This window comes from Drosophila miranda (genome assembly GCF_003369915.1).
Source record: "Drosophila miranda strain MSH22 chromosome Y unlocalized genomic scaffold, D.miranda_PacBio2.1 Contig_Y3_pilon, whole genome shotgun sequence".
Taxonomy (NCBI): domain Eukaryota; kingdom Metazoa; phylum Arthropoda; class Insecta; order Diptera; family Drosophilidae; genus Drosophila; species Drosophila miranda.
The window spans coordinates 5,033,490-5,057,386 of record NW_022881625.1 but is presented as its reverse complement, the minus strand read 5'-3'; the positions used below and the strand labels follow the sequence as shown (position 1 = coordinate 5,057,386).

The 23,897-nt window shown below is 45.5% G+C and overlaps 2 protein-coding genes across 3 annotated transcripts in view; both read left to right on the top strand.

Moving 5' to 3' along the window:
- The window catches only part of LOC117194392, a 117,562-nt gene extending 98,782 nt beyond the window's left edge, over window positions 1-18,780 (top strand). Inside the window, exons 4-5 of one of the 2 annotated variants that reach the window (XM_033398968.1) lie at window positions 18,172-18,435; window positions 18,525-18,780. In XM_033398968.1, the coding sequence (XP_033254859.1) occupies window positions 18,172-18,435; window positions 18,525-18,684 (424 nt within the window). In that variant the 3' untranslated portion in view covers window positions 18,685-18,780. The remainder of the gene's footprint in view (window positions 1-18,171; window positions 18,436-18,524) is intronic. The other variant, XM_033398969.1, reaches the window with a different exon arrangement.
- Window positions 8,107-17,180, top strand: LOC117194394. The gene is made up of 2 exons (XM_033398973.1): window positions 8,107-8,384; window positions 17,030-17,180. Exons 1-2 carry the CDS (start codon window positions 8,127-8,129, stop codon window positions 17,078-17,080), a joined length of 309 nt encoding a protein of 102 aa, XP_033254864.1. The 5' UTR covers window positions 8,107-8,126; the 3' UTR covers window positions 17,081-17,180.
- Window positions 18,781-23,897: the final 5,117 nt, after the last annotated feature.

Genomic DNA, 23,897 nt, shown 5'->3' with positions numbered 1-23,897 from the left:
GCATACAGACACTCGAACACGTAACCCATAATCACACACACCGCACACTCTTTACAAGAGGCAAAAGAAAGTGAATTATTTGCAAGAGGCACAGCGACAGCCACATTTAAAACAGCCACATGACATGAAAGATAGAACAGATCCTGTGAAAGGTAGAAAGTGAGAGTTTATTAAATTAACCCCAATTGTAATTTGATTAAAAGACACTTGTCCTGTGAGGAGGACAATGAAAGAAACCCCCATACAAACACAAAACATAGGCTTAATATATACATAAATACGATGGGATGTCCAACTATAATACAAAGTTAAGCCCAGTGTGAAAAACCGGGATCAGCCTTACGTCAATCTCTAACACCTAAATTTTCTATCATGTAAAAGAAATTCATGTGCCCCAAAATCAATACTATGGAAGTATAATAAATTTAAAATGCAATCTGTTCATTCAATAAATTAATTTATTCCTCCAAAAGAATGGTGGAGCAATGGAGCTCGTTTCGTTTCCTACCCTCCATCCTTTGCTAATTTCTTGGTGGAAAGAAAATGTCGACTGCCTCCTGCCCCGTGCCTTTATGTGTTCGAGTATTTATGTACCTTCTGTCATACATGGCCGGGGGTATCGTAAATTTACAACAAAATTGTTTTATGGCCCCACTCCATGGGCCCTCCTGGCCCCCCTCAGGCGGAGCTTGGCGTTTACGCCGTCACCTGAAGTGCCATCAGGAGTTGGACAATTTCAGGCCCTAGACGACAGTTTGGTTCGGTTTCCCATCTTTAAGAGCACTTGGAATTTAATCATTTAAATTTCTGTGAGGATTTCCAAGAAAATAAATTTGAATATCTGCCGCTATAGAGTTTATATTTAAATCCGATTTAATGTAAAAGCGGATTACGCTCTTGCATTTTTAAGGGACTTCGGATAAGCCCTATCTTCGGAGACATCGGGATATGGAAGACCTTTTTGATCTCCAAAAACCAAGCTTCGCGGGGATACAAATATTTCGTTGAATTTTTAATCGCACATTTACGACACAGCTGTTTTTATTTTATCGTAGCGTGACAACCCTGGGCGGCCAGTGTGTACACTCTTTTGGACTACAATATTGTTTGTCTTGCTGTTGACAGCGGTAAATTAGGCAAATGGAAGGAAAAGTACATTGATATTTAATTAGTAAAATGTCTTGAGCCTTGTCGTTACCTGCAAGCAAATCCAAATGCACAGGGATATCGGATCGACTGTCATGCAGACTAAAGTTTCCAACAAACTTAACCTGGAGCTGGAGGTGGAGGTAGGCACGCGGCGCGGATGCTACAGCGCTGGCTGTGGCTGTTGATAAAGATTATTGGATAATGTCTTGGCGGAACTATCTGCCACGTCTGTCTCTGTCATAAGAAGAAAGTTGTTACATGATTAGAGATACACAAAGAGAGAGAAAGAGAGATGCATACGGAAAGTGTGTGAAAGCGTGGAGCAGTGAGAGCGGGTGCGGAAGCCACAGCGTGGATACAGAAGCAGCGGTAAGTACAAATAGCCCAACCAGGGAAGGATCAAAATATTGATGTCTGGAATGGCTTTATTCAAGTGTGAGAGCCTAACTGGGACTCGTGCGAGCAAAGGACCGACCCCACATATGTATCTGTGGCATATTCAATGCTCACGCTTGTGTGACTGCGCCCCTGCGAGTCCTTGTCTGCATCCATTTGCCGCTCGCACACGTGTGCCCAACATCAAAAGCTTTTCACACTTAATTGGGCGTAAAATTAAATCAGAATTGATTAGAACACTTGAATGACAACATCCGTGGCCGTGTTGCTGATGTCAATGGCATCAGAGAGAGCCGAATCCTGCTAGCATCCAAGCCCCCAAGCCTCCCAGCTCCCACTCCACCTCCTGCCAGCAATTCCGCTGGCATTCTAAGCATAAACAAACTTTTTGGTTTCGATTTTCCCCAGCTGACGCACGGCACGGCAAGGCACGGCACGTCGGTGACTTCGGCCACGTTCCTGCCGCTTCTCGGGGCTCCTGCCACTTCCGAAGCCGGGCACTCCCGAGACAGAGCGCACTAATTGCTGCTGGGAACTTGGCTGGGGAGGCTCCCCGCAACCCTGTTTTTCATCGGAAAGTTTATGAAATTCAATTTCCTCCAAAAATGGGGAATGGAATGGAAAAAGGCCGGGCATCAATTTTCCTGCATTATCGTTTAATGAGCCGACAATTATGCGAGGCCCCTCTGCTTCGGCACCATGCACGTCTATAGATATTCAATTAACTTGAATTCAAAGCCATAACTTCCGAACGAGTTCATTCCACATGCATTTGGCCAGGGCATAGGGCAAGTCAACTCGATTTCCGGCTATTAAGACATGGCTGAATTTCAGACGTGGAAAGCAACGGCATGGAGTGCCGAGTCCAGGCAGGATAATTACATTTTAACCGGGTGATTCGAGCGGAGAGGAGAGTCAACAGCAACGTCAACGGTAATGGATAAATGCACATCTTCCGCCGCCCTGGGAGTCCTGGGAGCCGTCCTGGGGCACGGCACATTTAATGGGAAATGAATGGCAATGTTGGAGGTAGAAAATTATGAAAACGTTCCCAGGGGTAAGTTGTACGAAAACCAGCACGAAGTGCCCTCCATAATCTTCCACTTAAAGTTGATAAAAAATGTAAACGACTTTCTTCTCGCCCGGGAGCGATACCTCTGGCGAGGACTTCAAAGGACAGCTGGAAGAGCCAGGACAAACTCGAGGCGAAAGTGAGTAGCTCATTGAATTGGATGGATTGTCATCCCAGTCGGTGACAGCAATCAAATCACTCACCCCAGCCTCCACCTGAGTAGAGCAGGCAGGTCAAAGTGCGGCAGCCTTGGAGGATAAAGAATGGACCCCTTTTCTTACATTTGGTGAGGTTTTGCGATGCAGCAAGAGGGAATTCCTACACCGATTGGGGCAAAACTTGGGCTAGGTACAGCTGGCAAGGCCGATAGCTTGATCCGATTCATAAATAATATACAGCTAAGAGTACTATATGTTTGGATTCATTGGGAATCCGTGCGTGGTGATGTCTAATGCAATTTGCGTAATTGAAACCCACTCGAAAGCAATTAAGTTTCCTGTGGTTCGACCACTCTCCGGCAATGAGATTCGTTGGAGTAATTGCAATCGAGATTCCCAACTAATCTTCAGGTAAAACAATCCATAATGGAGCAGAAGTTTTGTTCGCACTCGGCATTTATCAAGTTTGAAGTTTTAATTTGCTTTCGCCCCAACAAAAACAACTACAGAATACAGAATAACAAAAGTGTCAACACGATTTTAATTGAGTTTAATTAAGCCGCAAAGTAAAGCCTCTCAGCACTCTTGTCTGTGGACCGACCAACAGAAATTTAAAATATTTGCGCTAATCCACTTGGCAACGGCCTAACAGAAATGAACAGCTGGTGCCAGTCCAGGCCTCTTCAATGGGCCAACTTTCGGATAAAAGAGGTACGTGCCAAAGGCTTCAAATACTCGTATTTGCTGGGGCCAAAGTACGTACAATAAACTCGAAGCAATCCGAAGAGCAAAGTTGCGATCTGTAAATTTATGGATGGCGAAGGCCAAAATGTTTTGCTGCCCAAAACCCAGGCTGAACCCATTTGTTGGCCCAGCTCTGAAAATGTCACATGCTCCTCACACCCACAGCTACACCCACACCCTGTGTGGTCTGGGTCCGTCTCGGCCGGATTTGTCTGCACCAAAGTTCACTGACACTTTCATGAGTTTTCTTGGGTCGACGAAAGTAGTTTTTCCACATTTCGCATTCGACCGAGTGGAAATGAAATCCCCTTGGAGCATAGATAGAATATTTGAGAGCAGTGCTCGCTGCCAAAAGCTTACTGTTACACATTCGTTCTGCGAAACGAAATCCAGTTAATTAAAATGTGGCAAGCAAATAATCAACAAGCAATTCAAACTAGAAAAAGACCACAATTCTGCTTCCTCTCTGCCTTTGCCTGCCGTAAATGGCCGTCCAATTGGTAATGGCTCGACAAAAATCCCACATTCATATTTACGAACCATAAATATGGACTCGTACTACCAAAAAAAGGAAAGGAAAAAAATAAAAGGAGGTTAACCAAATTGTTCGCTTGCGGCTGCTGTAAGTGACAACAAAAGGTGGTGGAGCCGGTCAAGGCATTGTAGCTTTTTACAAATGAGTTTTTTATTTTCACTCTCAAATTGAGTCAATGCAGTGCGTGGGCGGAGGTGCAGATGCAGCTGCAACAGCAACAGCAACAGAATCGGGGTGGCAGCATCAGCACCGAAAATAAATTTCAAATACGTCACAAGAAAAATGAGATAGAATTTTTAGGCGAATATTCGCTGTGCCATGCTGCGTGGGCACGATGGCCAAATGCAGGGGAAGTCAATGCGCTCTAGCCGAAAAAGTGAAAGCCAGCATCAATCATGTGAGCAGGCGAGGGGATATAGTTGTCAATCGATTCGCAAGAAGTTCAGGGTTGCCTACTGAACTGAACCGTTCGACAATAGTTCTCTACGATCCAGACTACAAGGTGGCAAAACAATAACACTCCCCCACACACCAGACGTGCGATGTCTCAGCTAATTTTCATTGCCACAAGCGCGGACGGGCGTCCTTCAGGGCCTGCCAAATTCTAAATTTTGGCTAATTTGTCAACAGCCCCCAGCATTATCCGCACATATCCGGCAATTTGGGTAGAACCAAACATCTAACAAAAGCTGTACACATTCGCTACTTACACTATATGGATAGTACGGATTGAATTACTGGAACCATGTGTCCGCTATAGAGAGCTTAGCTTGTACATACATAAATGGGCACCTAGCACTATTATATTTTGCATGCAAATTCCAGGACACAAGTGTGTACCCTCACGTAAAGATGATGCCAGAAATTCCAACTGACGAAGCAGATATGCGATACACTGCATCAGCAGTAACCCACCAAGATGAGGCTCCTCCGTGCTTAGCCGCCTCCTTTGGCACTGACACTTGGCATTTCGCAACCTTCTCGAGCCAAGGCGAGCACTTCAGAAAATTGAAACTTTTAGTTTTATGCCACCATCGAGCACACAGCACAGTACTTTTACATGGCCAAGTACAACTCTTTTGGCTGACTTTTCAATTTTCTAATATGCTTTAAAGCTTCTGCTTGATGCTGTTGGGAGCGGCGCCTATTGCTTAATTCGATTTTGCTTGACTTTGATGCTGGCAAACTTCATTTGTCCGACTCTAAAAGCGTGAAATAGGATTAGGCCGACGGAAATGCATTCAAGCTGACTTAAATCCATTTCTAGTTGGGCAACGATACAAAGTACCAATTAATAATCTATAGGAAATCAGATTTGAGAGGAGTTAGGGAAGAGAGAGTTGCAGTGCACGCAGCTTATGGAAGAGATCCAAATTAAACGAGGGGGAACGTTGTGAGTTGCTGCGGACACCGCAACTCTACAGTTATACCCGATACTTAGTCAGTATGGCTCTCCTCCGGCAGACGCCGCTAATATTGAACGACACGACAAAGAGTGCGTGCGAGAGAGACAGAAAATCAGTCTGAGCGTGACGTCGGGCGCTGCGTAGCCACTGCAAATTGATTTGTTCCTATTGGCTATAAAAATAATCTGATCTGATCCAGATTCAGCAATCTGATAGATATGGTCATTATCTCTGATTCTGCGTTTTTAGTTTTCTCGAATGTGCAATATTGTGGATGCAACAGATTTTCGTTCTTTGTGTGGGCGGAAGGGGGTGAGGCGAAATTTTGAGATACACGTTTTATAGTAGGACCTAACAGGAGTGCGGATACCAAATTTGGTTACTCTAGCCTTAATAGTCTCTGAGATTTTTGAATATCCCCAGATTTTCGTCCTTTGCGGGGGCGGAAGGGGGTGTAGCGAAATTTTGAAACAAACTCGTCTCGGTGCGATATATTAGGAGTGTGGATACCAAATTTGGTTGCTCTAGCTTTTGTAGTCTCTGAGATCTAGGCGCTAATGTTTTACTCTAAGCAAAGCCGCCTATGCTACGTGTGTGTTAGAGAGAGACAGGGCGAGCAAAAATGAAATTGTTTTCTTAATGCTGGCTATAATAATAATACGATCCAATTCAGATTCTGCAGTCTTAAAGATATGGTCATTCTCTACAATTCTACGTTTTCTCATAACTTTAAAATTGTGGATGCCACAGATTTTCGTCCTTTGTGGGGGCGGAAGTGGGCGGGGCAAAGTTTTGAAATGTTTTTTGTAGCAGTGACATACCACAGAAGTCTGGATCCAAAACATCGTTGCTCTAGCTCTTATAGTCTTTGAACACTAGGCGCTGAAGGGGACGGACAGACGGACAGACGGACGGACGGACAGACGGACAGACAGAAAGGGCTCAATCGACTCGGCTATTGATGCTGATCAAGAATATATATACTTTATGGGGTCGGAAACGATTCCTTCTGGACGTTACACACATCCACTTTTACCACAAATCTAATATACCCCAATACTCATTTTGAGTATCGGGTATAATTAAGACTGCCAGAAGTATTCCACAAATAGCCATGACCAGAATGAAGTTACTTTGGGCCAAAACGATGACGGGTCAATACTTTTTTCCAGGCTTGTGGATAGATCAGCGTCAGTGCGGCGCCTTAATGCAAGTCTGTGAACGAATTGTATTTGGTAAATTTTCTTTACAGGAATCCGAAAGGATCGAACAAGGTAAAAATGAGCAGTGTACGAATTAAACATTTTACCATTTAACCATTTGGTTATTTGGTAAACCATTTTTTTGTGAAGCTTAAGACTCAATCCACGGAGTACCATTAATAATACGAAAATGTACAGTAATTAGTATCTGATCTACATCCATACATCATTGAAAAGCAGCCCTGAATATCGCTCCGATTATAGTCGGGAGACAGCTCTGCTTTTCACTTTGAATTCCGGTTTGAGCAGGCGACGACTTTCAGTGTGAAAATCCGAACAGTCATCCTTTCGAAAATTGTGCCAGCGAGCGGAGCTCATGTAAAGTGCAAAATTAAATATAACGAGGGGGAACGTTGTGAGTTGCTGCGGACACCGCAACTCTACAGTTATACCCGATACTAAGTCAGTATGGCTCTCCTCCGGCAGACGCCGCTAATATTAAACGACACGACAAAGAGTGCGTGCGAGAGAGACAGAAAATCAGTCTGAGCGTGACGTCGGGCGCTGCGTAGCCACTGCAAATTGATTTGTTCCTATTGGCTATAAAAATAATCTGATCTGATCCAGATTTTCTCGAATGTGCAATATTGTGGATGCAACAGATTTTCGTTCTTTGTGTGGGCGGAAGGGGGTGAGGCGAAATTTTGAGATACACGTTTTATAGTAAGATCTAACAGGAGTGCGGATACCAAATTTGGTTACTCTAGCCTTAATAGTCTCTGAGATTTTTGATGATCCCCAGATTTTCGTCCTTTGCGGGGGCGAAAGGGGGTGTAGCGAAATTTTGAAACAAACTCGTCTCGGTCCGATATATTAGGAGTGTGGATACCAAATTTGGTTGCTCTAGCTTTTGTAGTCTCTGAGATCTAGGCGCTAATGTTTTACTCTAGGCAAAGCCGCCTATGCTACGTGTGTGTTAGAGAGAGAGACAGGGCGAGAAAAAATGAAATTGTTTTCTTGATGCTGGCTATAATAATGATACGATCCAATTTAGATTCCGCGGGGCGAAGTTTCGAAATATTTTTGTAGCAGTGACATATCACAGAAGTCTGGATCCAAAACATCGTTGCTCTAGCTCTTATATTCTTTGAGCACTAGGCGCTGAAGTGGACGGACAGACGGACAGACGGACGGACGGACAGACAGACAGGGCTCAATCGACTCGGCTATTGATGCTGATCAAGAATATATATACTTTATGGGGTCGGAAACGATTCCTTCTGGACGTTACACACATCCACTTTTACCACAAATCTAATATACCCCAATACTCATTTTGAGTATCGGGTATAAAAATTTCGCATTTGCCGCACACACGAACACACGCACGCACACACAAACGCCGGTTTTGTGAACTCACTTGACGAAAAGAAAGAGCGAGAAGAAAAAAGTTGCCAAATCAAAATGGTCACCGAGCCGAAGTCCGTTGAGCCCAAGGTCAGCACCAAGGAGGCGCAGTGCCAGTCATCGGACTGCGAGACTTCCCAGCAGGAGCCGGTCTCGCAAGTAAGCAGCCCGAAGGGCGCCCCTGTGGGGATCTTCAATGCCGAGGACTTCTTGTCGCGTGCTCAGATGAACGACAAAATCAACATCTTGCGCTCGCCCACCAAGCCGCCCAACGGGGTGCGCCAGCGCTCCGTCTACACCAACAACCCATCGCCGGTAAGCGAAATTCCAAGCAATAACGTGAAAGTTTCTTCAATTTTCAGACATTTGGTTTTACAAAACTGCCGCATCATCGCGCTAGCAGGGTATCAACAGCGAGTGAACAGCCGCCGCAGTCTTAACAGCTCGGCAACAGCAGCATTGCCACATCACCTCATTGCCCTCTCCTGTTATTTCAGACCTTCTTATTTTCCGTCTCGCTCTTTTCCACCATTGCTCTCTTACTTTCTGTAGTGTATTGACACTCAGACTTAAGCACGCGTTGTCTTCAAGATTCTCTTTTATTCTATATCCCTTGGATGGTGTGACCGTATATAGATATTAATATAATACCTAACACGCCTCTCCTTAGATGTTTAATATACATGTCATTTACAAATCTATTTTCTTATAACAATTTGATTTGTGTACTTAATCTAATTAGCGTATATAAAATTTATGTGATTTCGTATTTTTCTTTCTTCTTAATCTGTTTAGTATTTGTTTCGGTGTTTAATTTGTACATAATTTGATTTCATAATTCCTTTCTTTATATTATTTTATTGTTAAATACGCTTTACTACCTTCCCTGCCTCACGTGGTCTCAACTCTCTCCTGGTGGGTGTTGGTTGAGAAACTATTTGTTCATTGTTGGTTTTGGAATTGTCATCTACTGAACAATTGCTTTCGACATCAGGTGTTTTCGCATTAGGCGATGTATGATTGTTAGTGCTTTGGTTTCTAATTTGATCCAGGTGACGTTTTATTTCTCTGTTATTGTTCGCCAAAATACAACAATACGAACGCGGGCCCAGTTGTTGTTTTACAGTTGCCTGAGTCCAGCTTGCTTTGTTAGGATTTTTGTAGTCCCTAACCATAACTTTTTGACCCTTTAAAAATTCTGTGCTTCGTCTACCTTTGTGATTTACAACACACTCAGTCTGTTTTTTATTTATTATGCTTTCGACCGTAGGTGGTTTTAACAACGAAAATCTTGTTTTTAGTGTACGACCAAAAAATAATTTAGCAGGAGATTCGCCCGTAGTACAATGAATCGTATTTCGGTAATCGATCAAAAATCTATTTAAAATTGTATTAAAATCTTGTCTTTCATTAGCCTTTATGTTTGCATATAGTGATTTCTTAACAGTCTTTACAAAATTTTCTGCTTGACCATTAGTCGCTGGATGTCCTGGAGCAGTAAAAATGTGATTAACACCATTGTTTTTCATAAACGTTTTAAAATCATCAGAAGTAAACTGTCGTCCATTGTCACTAACTAACACGTCTGGTAAACCATATCGACAAAATACTTCTCTAAGCTTGTTGATAGTAAACAATGAAGTTATTTCCTTCGTTTTGAATACTTCTGCCCATTTTGTATAAGAATCTATAATAACCAATAAATGAAAACCTCTAATTGGTCCTGCAAAGTCTATGTGTACTCGACTCCAAGCCTTTCCTGTGGATTTCCACGGTATTAACAGACTCTTTTCTGGACTTGATTGTAGTTCCTGACAAGGAATACAATCTCGAATTAATTTCTCAATTTCAGAATCCATGCAAGGCCACCACACATAAGAACGTGCTAACATTTTGGTTTTTACTATTCCCAAATGCGATGCATGAAATTCTGCTAAAATAGCTTGTCTCAGTTTGGTTGGAATTACTACTCTGTGTCCCCATAAGATACAATCATATTCCACTGAAAGTTCATTTGTTTTAGAGATGTAGGCAGAAAACTCGCTGCCTTTTAATCTTGTCTTCGAACCAGTGTTAATTGCCTCACAAACTTTTGATAATATTGGGTCACGTCGTGTTTCACGAGCTATTTCTTTGAAGCTAATTTTGAACACCTTTTCGGACTGTATAAAATGAATGTAATTATAGTCTTCGTTTGGTACAGCCGTTTCCCATTGAGGCATTCTTGAGAGTCCATCTGCTATATTTAAGGTCCCCTTTATGTGTTCAACTGTATATTGAAAACCTGACAAAGTCAGTGCCCATCTTTGCATTCGTGCAGAGGCCATCAATGGAAGTCCTTTCAGGTCTCCAAATATGCTTAGTAATGGTTTGTGATCTGTTCGAAGGATGAACTTGTTTCCTAAAAGATACTGTTTTAATTTACTCACACAGAACACTATAGCCAGGGCCTCTTTCTCGATTGTACTGTAATTATGCTCGCTTTTGGATAATGCTCTTGATACAAATGCTATTGGTTTGATATCTTCATTGCATTTATGTGATAAAACACCTGAAACTGCATGACTGCTAGCATCAGTCGTTAATACTAACGGTTGATCTGGGTTGAAGTGAACTAAAACTTGTTCAGAAGTTACTTCTTTCTTTACCTCTTCATATGCACTCTGACATTCGCGTGTCCAATTAAATTTTGTATTTTTCTTTAATAATGCATATAAAGGACTCATTATCTGAGCGAAATTATTGATAAACTTTGAATAATAATTTACCATGCCTATGAAAGCTCTAAGCTGTGATACGTTTTCCGGAGCCGGTGCAAACAATACACTCGCAACTCTATCATTGTTTTTGCTCAGTCCTATCCTGTCAATTGAAAATCCTAGGTAACAAATTTTGGATTTAAAGAACTCACATTTCTTGTCATTTAATTTAAGTCCAACTGATTTCAGTTTTCTAAGTACAGCTTTTAGGTTTGAAATATGTTCTTGAAGATCTCGTCCTGTAACTGTTATGTCATCTTGATAAACCACAACTCCTCGCATACCCTGAAACAACCCTTCCATTGTTTTTTGAAAAATAGCTGCTGCAGTTTTTATACCAAATGGTAAGCGTTTAACTTTCAATAGTCCAATATGTGTGCTCCAAGTACACAAATTTTGAGATTGCTCATCTAAATTTAGCTGATTGTAAGCATTTGACAGGTCAAGTTTTGAATACAGTGTACCCCCTTCAAGCGCTGCAAAAATGTCGTCTATTCGAGGTAGTGGATACTTTACGTCGACTAAAGACCGGTTTAATGTAACCTTATAGTCACCACAAATTCGTATGTCACCGTTTGGTTTTAAAATCGGTACCAAAGGTGTTGCCCATTCAGAACTAACAACTTGCTCTAAAATTCCATCATCTATGAATTTTCGTAACTGCACTTCAATCTTTTCTTTCCATGCTAATGGTACTGACCTAGGCTTGAAAAATATTGGTTTTGCATCTTCTTTTAATAGTAACGATATCGTATTCGTAGTATATGAACCTAAACGAGGCTCAAAAACTTCAGCAAACTCCGATTTAATCTGTTCTGTAATTACAGAATTTGGTTCATTTACGTACACATTGTTCACCTGCATTAACTCAAAATTAAAAGCTCTCAAAAATGTTCTACCTAGCAAAGGTGGACTCACTGCATTGGTTACAACAACAATTTGTTTTTTTAGACCTCGATATTCGATCGTTGCATCGTACTCACCAATAACTTTGATTGAATCTCCATTGTAATCTACATATGGAACTAGACATTTTCTAAGTGGTCTGCTGGTATTTAAGCTTTCGTAAAATGTTTTTGGAACCAATGTGCACGGTGCACCAGTGTCGCAAGCAATTTTCGTTATGTTTCCATCAATTTTTACAGGTAAATAATATACTCCATTAGTTGAGGTTGTATCAACGCTATAGATAGAAAAGTTATAATTATCATTATCAAAATTATTATCAGAATAGGTGTCATGTTTTGTTTGAGATACATAATTTACGGATTTTTTTGATTTATTTTTACAAATGCTCGCCAAGTGACCTATTTTTCCACAGCTGTGACATTTGCATGCCTTATACTTGCAATTGTTTGAGTTATGATTTCGCCAGCCACAGTGTGTGCATGGCTGCTGCTTCTTTTCTCTGCCAGCGTCGCAGTCGTTTTCGCCGTCGCCGTCACCGTCGCTTCTGCCGCCTCTGTAACTCACGTTTCGGTTGCCCTTGAAATGACTTCTGCCGTTGCTCTTTGCTTGATCTCTGTTCTCGCCTCTTTGCCTCTGCCATTGACTAGTCCCGTTCTTTTGATGCATGTAGTTGACGTTGTGTTCTGTCTTCCTTGTGCTGATCTTCGTCTCCATGATCATCGCCTTCTTGAGTGCATCAGCCAGAGTTAGATTTTCGTCTTCTTCACATATTCTTTCATATATAGGGTTGGGAAGGCTCATCACAAATTGGTTTAATACAAACGCTTCCAGATTTGAGCCAAATTTGCATTCCAATGCCAATTGTTTAACTCGAGCATGCCACTCCGCTACAGTCTCATCTTCACTTTTTGTGGACATGTGAAATTTTTTTCTTTCTCTGAATATGAGTGTAGGTGGTGTGTAGTGTGTTTTTAAAATTTCACATAATTCTTTGTATGCTTTTGATACGGGTGATACCGGATTGCACAAACTATGTAGTACAGTGTAAGCCGCTGTACCGATCGACTTCAACAAAACTGCCTTTTTTGTGTTTTCCTCTTTCACATTCAATTCGCACAAATGTATGTCGAATTTTTCCTTCCAAATGCAGAACGTTTCTTGGTGTGGCGCCAACTCAGCAATTGTTGCCATTTGATAGAATGTTGGTGCTTCATTTTTCGTCATGTTGCTATTCATATATTATATGCACTTTTAACATGTGTATGTATATTAATACGTTTTATTTTATGCTCGTCGCCAATTATGTAGTGTATTGACACTCAGACTTAAGCACGCGTTGTCTTCAAGATTCTCTTTTATTCTATATCCCTTGGATGGTGTGACCGTATATAGATATTAATATAATACCTAACACTTTCCGACTTTAATATTCGAATTTTCCTTCTCTATTCCCCCCCTCTTCTCTACTCTTCTAATACGATTCAAAATAGTTTGGTTAATTTCTATAAAAATCAAATGCAAATTGGGAAAAACGCACACACGTATTTTTATTTTTTTTTTTTAAATTCCATTTAATTGCTTGTATTTACAACTTATTTTATACTTAAAGCAAACTATATTAAAGGTTAGGCTATGCAAGCCCAACATGTGTGGTACGGCCGTGAAGCAATGCTTCACACATGTGCAGGCTTCGTTTAGACTAACTGGACTCTTGTCTGGTGCTCAACAGCGCGCAGTTCCCTCATAATGGTCGCCGCGAAGCAGCTCGTCGCCTCCCAGTTTTCCGGGGACAGGAGCATGCACGGCACCAAGCTCTGCTTGACTACGGCTCCACCCAGCGCTTCTTCTAGCCGCTGGCGCTGCGCTGCGAACCTGCCACACGAAAATATCGCATGCTCGGCATCCTCCTCCACGTAGTGCCCGCACCAAGAGCATTCAGCGGAGTCCGCGTGCCCGAAGCGATGAAGGTAGCTTCGGAAGCAGCCGTGACCACTGAGGAGCTGAGTCAGGTAAAAGTTGACCTGCCCGTGCTTCCTGCTTACCCACGCGTCGATGGACGGGATAAGCTGGTGGGTCCCACGCCCCTTAGTGGTCGTGTCCCAGCGCTGTTGCCACCTTCTGAGACTCTCCTGTTTGCACGCCATGCGTACCTGCCTTTTCGCCGCCGCGTCCATTCCTCTGCCATGTGTTTCCTGGTAGTATGTGGACCGTTCATCCGCCAGGAATTCCAGGGGTGCTATGCCCGCGATCACGTGTGCTGCCTCGTCCGAGACCGTTCGGAAGGCACTGGTGATCCGAATCGAAGAGAGGCGGTGCGTGGCTGCCAGACCCCGTGCGTAGCTCGCTGTTCGAAGGGCCTTTGCCCAGATTGGCGCCGCATATAGCATCACCGATCTCGTGACACTCGTTAGCAGTTGTCGCCGCCATTGCTTTGGTCCTCGGGTGTTCAGCATTAGCTTCGAGAGCGCACCGTTGGTGGTCGCCGCCTTCGTGCCCATGTAGGCCAAGTGCTCCCGAAAGCAGAGACGTGTGTCCACCAGGACACCAAGGTATTTGATAGCGCGCTTAGACGAAACCGGGGTACCTGCCACTGAGATGTTGGCCGTCTCGACTTTCTTCCGGCTGGATACCAGCACTGCCTCTGTTTTGTGGGGTGCGAGTTCGAGCCCGACCAGGTCCAGCCACTGTTGAATGCGCGCTATCGTTTGGTTGCAGGTCGTTTCCACGACGGACAGGTCTTTTGCCACCACTAGGACAGCCACATCGTCTGCAAAACCCACCATGTGTACTCCGTGGGGTAGGCTGAGTCGCAAGATGCCGTCATACATTGCGTTCCACAGGGTGGGGCCAAGCACTGAACCCTGCGGGACGCCTGCCGATACCTCGTATTCCTCCGTGCCAGCCTGCGTGTCGTACAAAAGCAGCCTTCTCTCAAAGTAGCTTTGTACCATCCGCTGCAGGTACCTGGGTGTGTCGAAACTCTCCAGCGCCCTTAGGATGCAGCTCCACCTCGCCGTGTTGAACGCGTTCTTAATGTCTAGGGTGACTACTAGGCAGTACTCTTTCCCGCCGCCTTTCCACCGAGTGCCGGCAATTGCACCGGAGGCAATGTCCACCACCTTACGAACGGCGTCTATCGTGGATCGGGCCTTGCGAAAGCCGTATTGGTGCGGTGAGAGGTCGCCAGCCTCCGCGATGGAGCGTTCCAGTCGCGCGCAGACCACCTTCTCAAGCAGTTTACCCGCGGAGTCGATCAGGCAGATAGGCCTATACGACGACGCTGTCCCCGGCGGCTTGCCTGGCTTGGGAATAAGCACTAGCTTCTGTATTTTCCACCTCACAGGGAACACTCCTTCCCGAAGGCACTGATTTAGCAGCTTCGCAAAGATGTCCGGACGCGTGGAGAGGGCGAGCAAGAGGGCTCTGTTCGGGATAGAGTCCGGCCCAGGAGCCTTGTTCGGGCTGATGCTCCTGGCTGCGCTTTCGACTTCCTCGAGTGACACCTCCTCGATGTGTGCCTGACTGTGCGGCTGCAGTGTGCGGCAACGGACATCCCCGATGTGGTCAGCCCTGTGCGGAAAGAGTTCCTCCACGATAGATCTTGTCGTGTCGGGGTCCGATGGGGGTGCCTGCCTCTTGGCGCAAAGTTTGTTCGTCACCAACTTGTACGCCCTTCCCCATGGGTCCTGCTCCGCAGAGTCGCATAGCTTGAGAAAGCACTGGCGCTTGCTATCCCTAATGGCCGCCTTGAGGGCCCTTCTGCAGTCCCTAAACGTGGATTGCCATTGCGGAAAGGCAGTGCTTCCGCGCGAGCGCTGGTAGCGGCGTCGAGCTTGGTTGCATTCCCGGCGTAGCGCGGCAATGTCCTCGTTCCACCAGAACACAGGTTGGTGGTGGCGACCGTAGTGCTTCCTCTGCGCCATGGTGGCATTGCATGCTGCCTCCAGATGCTCCATGACATGGTTGGCCATGCATTCAGCATTTCCATTCGCCGTGAGGTTGGACATAAGCTCCATGAACAGGGCCGTATTGAGCGTTTCGGCGCGATAGCATCTCCATCTGGGCGCAGCTGTCTCTACGCTACACGTCTGTTGGCCTGTGTCCCATATAATTGCCCTGTGGTCGCTCCCTGTGTAGATGTTGCTGATGCTCCAGCCCGATGAATTAAAAAGTGAGCTGCTGACAAATGTAAGGTCGATGACCGATCCTGTTCCTGCTCTGGAGAAGGTATGCTGGTTTCCCTCGTTGAGGAGCGCGATGTCCAGGGGCGCAATGATCTCCAGCAGAGCTCTACCTCTCGCATTCGTCGCCACGCTTCCCCACTCCTCAGCCCACGCGTTGAAGTCCCCGCCAATGGCTATTGGGTGACGTCCTCTAGCATCAGCCGCTAGGTTGTCTAGAGTACCTGCGAACTCGGAGAGCGTCAGGCTTGGGGCAAGGTAGACGCTGTATATCCACACACCTCCGACCTTGGCGCGCACAAACCGAGCAGCAGCGCTTGAGAGGGAAAGCTGCAATGGCGTGGCCCCGCATAGCCATATCGCGGCCTTTTTGGTGGCATCCAAGATGAACCCAGGGGACTCCCTAGTTTGATATGGCTCGCTGAGGATGGCGAGGTCAATTGCCAATTCTCTTATGGATTGGCTCAGCAGGTCTTGAGCCGCAGCGCAGTGGTTGAGGTTGAGCTGCATAACCTTCATTATTGGGCCGGCAAGCTGGGCACGCTCCTGGCTGCTGGACATCTCCTGCTACCCGCATAATGGTTCGTCTCATTGCTGTTGTTAGCGGTGCAGATGAAACACCGCGGATCGCTTTGACAGGTTGCCGCCTTGTGCCCGTTCACGCCGCATCTGAGGCAGCATCCGGTGCGATCCACCGCGCTCTTGCACCTGATTGCTAGATGCCCAAACTCCAGACACCTGTAGCATCGTCGTTGAGCTGTCCGCTCCCGGATCCTACAGCTTGTCCATCCGACTTTAAGTTTCCCCACCATGAGCAGGGCTCTTGCCTGCACGGGCGGCAGGCACACAACTGCCATACGCACACACGTATGTAAATACATATATGTATGTATGTATGTATATGCATGCGTTAACAGAATGTCGACAGAATGTTAGCAACAGTTGCAAAGTCATTCGATTTCTGCGCTGCTGACACTTTCTCTCGTATCTGTCGTTTTCTCTCCTGCCGGTATTCAATTATTTTCTGGCACTTTCACTTCCTCACCTCTTCATTTCCTTCCGGATCTAACTTCCGCTACTACCTCTCGCCTTCTCATCCCCCCTCCCTTAGCAAGCAAGCTTGCGTTTCGGCATGACTGGGGGCAGCTGTCCCAACGCATGAGCAACATCTCGCTGTCCTCCGGCACGGACTCCGTGGGCCACATGGATCGCGGCAGCAGCTCCAGTCTCGCTAGCAGCGCCACCGTTGGCACCAACACCATCACCAGCGGCATTTCCAAGGAGTGCGCCAATTACCCCGTCGGCAGTCAGTCGGCCCGTCCATACGTCCAACTGCCGGGCATACACATTTCCAGCCCTCCCCAGTACGGGCCAGGGAATATGCAGGAAATAGACGCTGGCAAAATGGCGCACAACGGCAAGGCACTCACAGGGCGCTACAATGCCACGTTCACCTATGGCTTCGACAACGAGCAGACGTACTGCCTGGTAAGGGGCTCCTGCATATCTGTAAATCTAGCCGATTCTATGCTCAATCTCAGAATTCCCAACAGTTGCCGTCTCCAATGCCCCCTCCACCATACGCCTTGGCACGCGTGAGCAGCACACGCAACTTCGAGCTCGAGAACCACACACCGCCGGCATGTCCCGGCTCTGGACCCATTGCCATGACGAACGGCACCATCCAGTTGCGCCTCCGCGATGGCGTGCGGTGAGTGTGGACGCCCCCAGCCCCTTGGCTCTTCTTTAAGACCGACCCCTAATGTTAATACCTTTCTTTGCATGGGGCAGAATTGACATGACTCTGGACAAGGCGGTGCGCGTGCTCAATCAGCGCAGCATGGTGGCAGTTGCTCTATCACGCAACTGCAGCAACTCGGCTTTGATCCACCCCAATGGACGCATCTTGCAGAGCGGCGCTAAAGTCGAAATAGTCACCTACGACGGCATGAAGGGCAATAACTTTGTGTGAGTGGGAATGGCCCTTACCCCAACGTGGCATATTTGAATCCTTCGAATTATCTTCCCATTACAGTCGCTATGCCAAGATGTGGTACAAGGGTGTGAGCTTCACCAGCGAGGCGTGCGCTCTCATCAACCTGGTGGACACAGCCGGGACGCGCACCACAACCGACACTTTCACCGATCTGACCAAGGACTACACCCTGGCAGTGTTCTATGAGGGAGTCCCCCCGGCCAATTGCATCGCTTCTTATTTGGCTAATTTCGATTTAATTCCCGAACTTCTCGCAGCGACTCGCGGCATGGTCCCTCTTATATGGCTGAAGCCCATGACGTGATTGCCAATTCAGCTTACACCTGTACCGAGGATGGCACTGAGATCAATGACATAAACGGATTTCGCATCACCCAGGCAGCCGATGGCCTGGTGAAGGTCACTCGTGTGGACAACAAGTGCTTGATTCGCACCAGTCCCGGCAATGGATCGGCCACTTTGACCACACCTGGCATCCATTGCACTGCCTCTCTAGGCAAGACCTCGCATCTGTTTGTTCGGTGAGTGTCAAACCGATGCTCTCAACCTCCCCCTCCCCCTCGCCCGTCATCCTGCTCTGCTAACTTCCGTTCTGTTCTGTCCTTTGTAGTCGCAATGAGAAGCGCATGCACTTCGATGGATCCTGTTTCATTGTACGCAACGCCGGACACTCCGCCGGCTTGATTCGCACCAGTCCCTACGCAACGACGGACACTCCGCCGGCTTCAATGAGAACAACCTGCTCATTGTCTACTGAGCGGCGTTCGTAGTCCGGAGATAGAAACGGTGCAGTGGTAGCCCATCCCACACGCACACACTCACACATGTCAACACATTTCACCTGGAACACATACACAGACACCTACAGCAGCACACTTGAGGGACCTTGACGTGGAGAGAGGGATTCAGTTAGGATCCCGGAATTTAGGAATATCAAAATCAACTTGGGAAATAAGTTAGAAAGCAAATATGTTCGTACAAAAACCAGCACCACACCACACCACACACACACACCTCAGCGAAGGAACTCAGCCCAGTCCTATCTGGGTTCCGATTGCTCGACATGGGCGCAACACAACCACACCACCAACCCCCAGGGAATACTAGTTGTCTTTCGTTTACCATTGCCTACATATATATCATGCCGTATAAATGCGTGTATAACTAGTTGTTATTGCAAATCGGGAGCGCTTTCCTGCTTCCCCAAATCAGTTGGCCAAATCAGACCGATCTCAAGCTGAAGCGGAACCAATCAGAGCCGAATCGCATCGAACAGGGCCGTGCCAGCGTTTGGTGTTCAAAAAAAGAAACATCGTTTTTCTACTCGTTTCCATTTCAGCTTTTTCAGTTCTTCTAAATTGTTTCTTTTACGCAGTTCAGTTCTAAATTTTGTTTGATAGACTTTAAAAATGACAAAACTCAAGAAAAAAAAGTTTAAAGAAATATGTCTCAAAAAAAAATTTAAAAAATTATGCACAGTTGGTGCGTCTGATTAAGCAACGTGTATTCAACAATTATAGTAGATCAGAGGACTGGTTCTCTTGGGCGTTACGTTTAGGCAAAGTAACGCCAGTGCCGATACATTATTTCTAAGCTACCAGTTCTTTCAATGCAATCCAATAATGTTCATCAACACCCGTAGCATACAGACACTCGAACACGTAACCCATAATCACACACACCGCACACTCTTTACAAGAGGCAAATGAAAGTGAATTATTTGCAAGAGGCACAGCGCCAGCCACATTTAAAACAGCCACAGGACACACATGAAAGATAGAACAGATCCTGTGAAAGGTAGAAAGTGAGAGTTTATTAAATTAACCCCAATTGTAATTTGATTAAAAGACACTTGTCCTGTGAGCAGGACAATGAAAGAAACCCCCATATAAACACAAAACATAGGCTTAATATATACATAAATACGATGGGATGTCCAATTATAATACAAAGTTAAGCCCAGTGTGGAAAACCGGGATTAGCCTTACGTCAATCTCCAACACCTAAATTTTCTATCATGTAAAGAGAAATTCATGTGCCCCAAAATCAATACTATGGAAGTATAATAAATTTAAAATGCAATCTGTTCATTCAATAAAATAATTTATTCCTCCAAAAGAATGGTGGAGCAATGGAGCTCGTTTCGTTTCCTACCCTCCATCCTTTGCTAATTTCTTGGTGGAAAGAAAATGTCGACTGCCTCCTGCCCCGTGCTTTTATGTGTTCGAGTATTTATGTACCTTCTGTCATACATGGCCGGGGGTATCGTAAATTTACAACAAAATTGTTTTATGGCCCCACTCCATGGGCCCTCCTGGCCCCCCTCAGGCGGAGCTTGGCGTTTACGCCGTCACCTGAAGTGCCATCAGGAGTTGGACAATTTCAGGCCCTAGACGACAGTTTGGTTGGGTTTCCCATATTTAAGAGCACTTGGAATTTAATCATTTAAATTTCTGTGAGGATTTCCAAGAAAATAAATTTGAATATCTGCCGCTATAGAGTTTATATTTAAATCCGATTTAATGTAAAAGCGGATTACGCTCTTCCATTTTTAAGGGACTTCGGATAAGCCCTATCTTCGGAGACATCGGGATATGGAAGACCTTTTTGATCTCCAAAAACCAAGCTTCGCGGGGATACAAATATTTCGTTGAATTTTTAATCGCACATTTACGACACAGCTGTTTTTATTTTATCGTAGCGTGACAACCCTGGGCGGCCAGTGTGTACACTCTTTTGGACTACAATATTGTTTGTCTTGCTGTTGACGGCGGTAAATTAGGCAAATGGAAGGAAAAGTACATTGATATTTAATTAGTAAAATGTCTTGAGCCTTTTCGTTACCTGCAAACAAATCCAAATGCACAGGGATATCGGATCGACTGTCATGCAGACTAAAGTTTCCAACAAACTTAACCTGGAGCTGGAGGTGGAGGTAGGCACGCGGCGCGGATGCTACAGCGCTGGCTGTGGCTGTTGATAAAGATTATTGGATAATGTCTTGGCGGAACTATCTGCCACGTCTGTCTCTGTCATAAGAAGAAAGTTGTTCCATGGTTAGAGATACACAAAGAGAGAGAAAGAGAGATGCATACGAAAAGTGTGTGAAAGCGTGGAGCAGTGAGAGCGGGTGCGGAAGCCACAGCGGCTTTATTCAAGTGTGAGAGCCTAACTGGGACTCGTGCGAGCAAAGGACCGACCCCACATATGTATCTGTGGCATATTCAATGCTCCCGCTTGTGTGACTGCGCCCCTGCGAGTCCTTGTCTGCATCCATTTGCCGCTCGCACACGTGTGCCCAACATCAAAAGCTTTTCACACAGCGTAAAATTAAATCAGAATTGATTAGAACACTTGAATGACAACAGCCGTGGCCGTGTTGCTGATGTCAATGGCATCAGAGAGAGCCGCATCCTGCCAGCATCCAAGCCCACAAGCCTCCAGCTCCCAGCTCCCACTCCACCTCCTGCCAGCAATTCCTGCATTTTCCTGCATTATCGTTTAATGAGCCGACAATTATGCGAGGCCCCTCTGCATCGGCACCATGCACGTCTATAGATATTCAATTAACTTGAATCCACATGCATTTGGCCAGGGCATAGGGCAAGTCAACTCGATTTCCGGCTATTAAGACATGGCTGAATTTCAGACGTGGAATGCAACGCCATGGAGTGCCGAGTCCAGGCAGGATAATTACATTTTAACCGGGTGATTCGAGCGGAGAGGAGAGTCGACAGAGACGTCAACGGTAATGGGTAAATGCACATCTTCCGCCGCCCTGGGGTCCTGGGAGCCGTCCTGGGGCACGGCACATTTAATGGGAAATGAATGGCAATGTTGGAGGTAGAAAATTATGAAAACGTTCCCAGGGGTAAGTTGTACGAAAACCAGCACGAAGTACCATCCATAATCTTCCACTTAAAGTTGATAAAAAATGTAAACGACTTTCATTTCGCCCGGGAGCGATACCTCTGACGAGGACTTCAAAGGACAGCTGGAAGACCCAGGACAAACTCGAGGCGAAAGTGAGTAGCTCATTGAATTGGATGGATTGTCATCCCAGTCGGTGACAGCAATCAAATCAATCACACCAGCCTCCACCTGAGTAGAGCAGGCAGGTCAAAGTGCGGCAGCCTTGGAGGATAAAGAATGGACCCCTTTTCTGACATTTGGTGATGTTTTGCGATGCAGCAAGAGGGAATTCCTACACCGATTGGGGAAAAACTTGGGCTAGGTACAGCTGGCAAGGCCGATAGCTTGATCCGATTCATAAATAATATACAGCTAAGAGTACTATATGTTTGGATTCATTGGGAATCCGTGCGTGGTGATGTCTAATGCAATTTGCGTAATTGAAACCCACTCGAAAGCAATTAAATTTCCTGTGGTTGGACCACTCTCCGGCAATGAGATTCGTTGGAGTAATTGAAATCGAGATTCCCAACTAATCTTCAGGTAAAACAATCCATAATGGAGCAGAAGTTTTGTTCGCACTCGGCATTTATCAAGTTTGAAGTTTTAATTTGCTTTCGCCTCAACAAAAACAACTACCGAATACAGAATAACAAAAGTAGAATAACAAGAATAACACGATTATAATTGAGTTTAATTAAGCCGCAAAGTAAAGCCTCTCAGCACTCTTGTCTGTGGACCGACCAACAGAAATTTAAAATATTTGTGCTAATCCACTTGGCAACGGCCTAACAGAAATGAACAGCTGGTGCCAGTCCAGGCCTCTTCAAAGGGCCAACTTTCGGATAAAAGAGGTACGTGCCAAAGGCTTCAAATACTTGTATTTGCTGGGGCCAAAGTACGTACAATAAACTCGAAGCAATCCGAAGAGCAAAGTTGCGATCTGGAAATTTATGGATGGCGAAAGCCAAAATGTTTTGCTGTAGGCCCAGGCCCAGGCTGAACCCATTTGTTGGCCCAGCTCTGAAAATGTCATATGCTCCTCACACCCACAGCTACACCCACACCCTGTGTGGTCTGGGTCTTGGTCTGGGTCTGGGTCTGCCCATTGTCTGTCATTGATGCCAGTTGGTGTCGGTACAGGTTTTCAAAGGATGCTATTCCCGACTTAATTAAGTTGATGCCACCGTGTTGTACGAAATCTCTTCGATGCGCTGCGCTAAAGCTAAAAGTCTCATTATTTCCTATTTAAAGTCATTTCCACGTTATCTGCAGCCTTCAATTGAAGTGGGTTCTCGTTCTCCTGCAACTTCCAGCAGCCACCGTCGCCCAGTCCCCATTTTTCAGTTAACGATTTCATTTCAATTGACAATTTAATTAAGTCTAATGGTAAAATGTTGTCAAGCAATTATCATGCTTATGTAGCTCTTAATTTTCCGTATTTTTCGCGCTCCCCCAACCTTGGTAAGGCCATTTTCTTGGCCAGAGGTGTATGTAAATCGAATTTCAAACGAGGCGAAGGCCAAAAAGCGCTGCATACGTGTTGTGTACCCTATTGTGGAGCGAAAAAATTAGTATATACATACATACATACATATGTATATGTGGAATTCCAATGCCACAGGTTTTGTATGATAAAAAGCTGACCAATCCAATTTGTATCTCCTCTTCGTAGCAATCAGGATTTGGTTTTGAATAACTTTATGCAACGCGTAGGAGATTAAAGACTAGATGTAGACTAGCTCCAATCCAATTATTATCTCCTTTTCGATTCCGGGGACTCCCGCTAATGCTGAAAGCAGGATGTAGCAATCACTAGCCAGTCGTTGGAAATTTGATTTAGAACGAGGGGGAACGTTGTGAGTTGCTGCGGACACCGCAACTCTACAGCTATACCCGATACTAAGTCAGTATGGCTCTCCTGCGGCAGACGCCGCTAATATTGAACCACACGACAAAGAGTGCGTGCGAGAGAGACAGAAAATCAGTCTGAGCGTGACGTCGGGCGCTGCGTAGCCACTGAAAATTGATTTCTTGCTTTTGGCTACAAAAATGATCCGATCTGATCCAG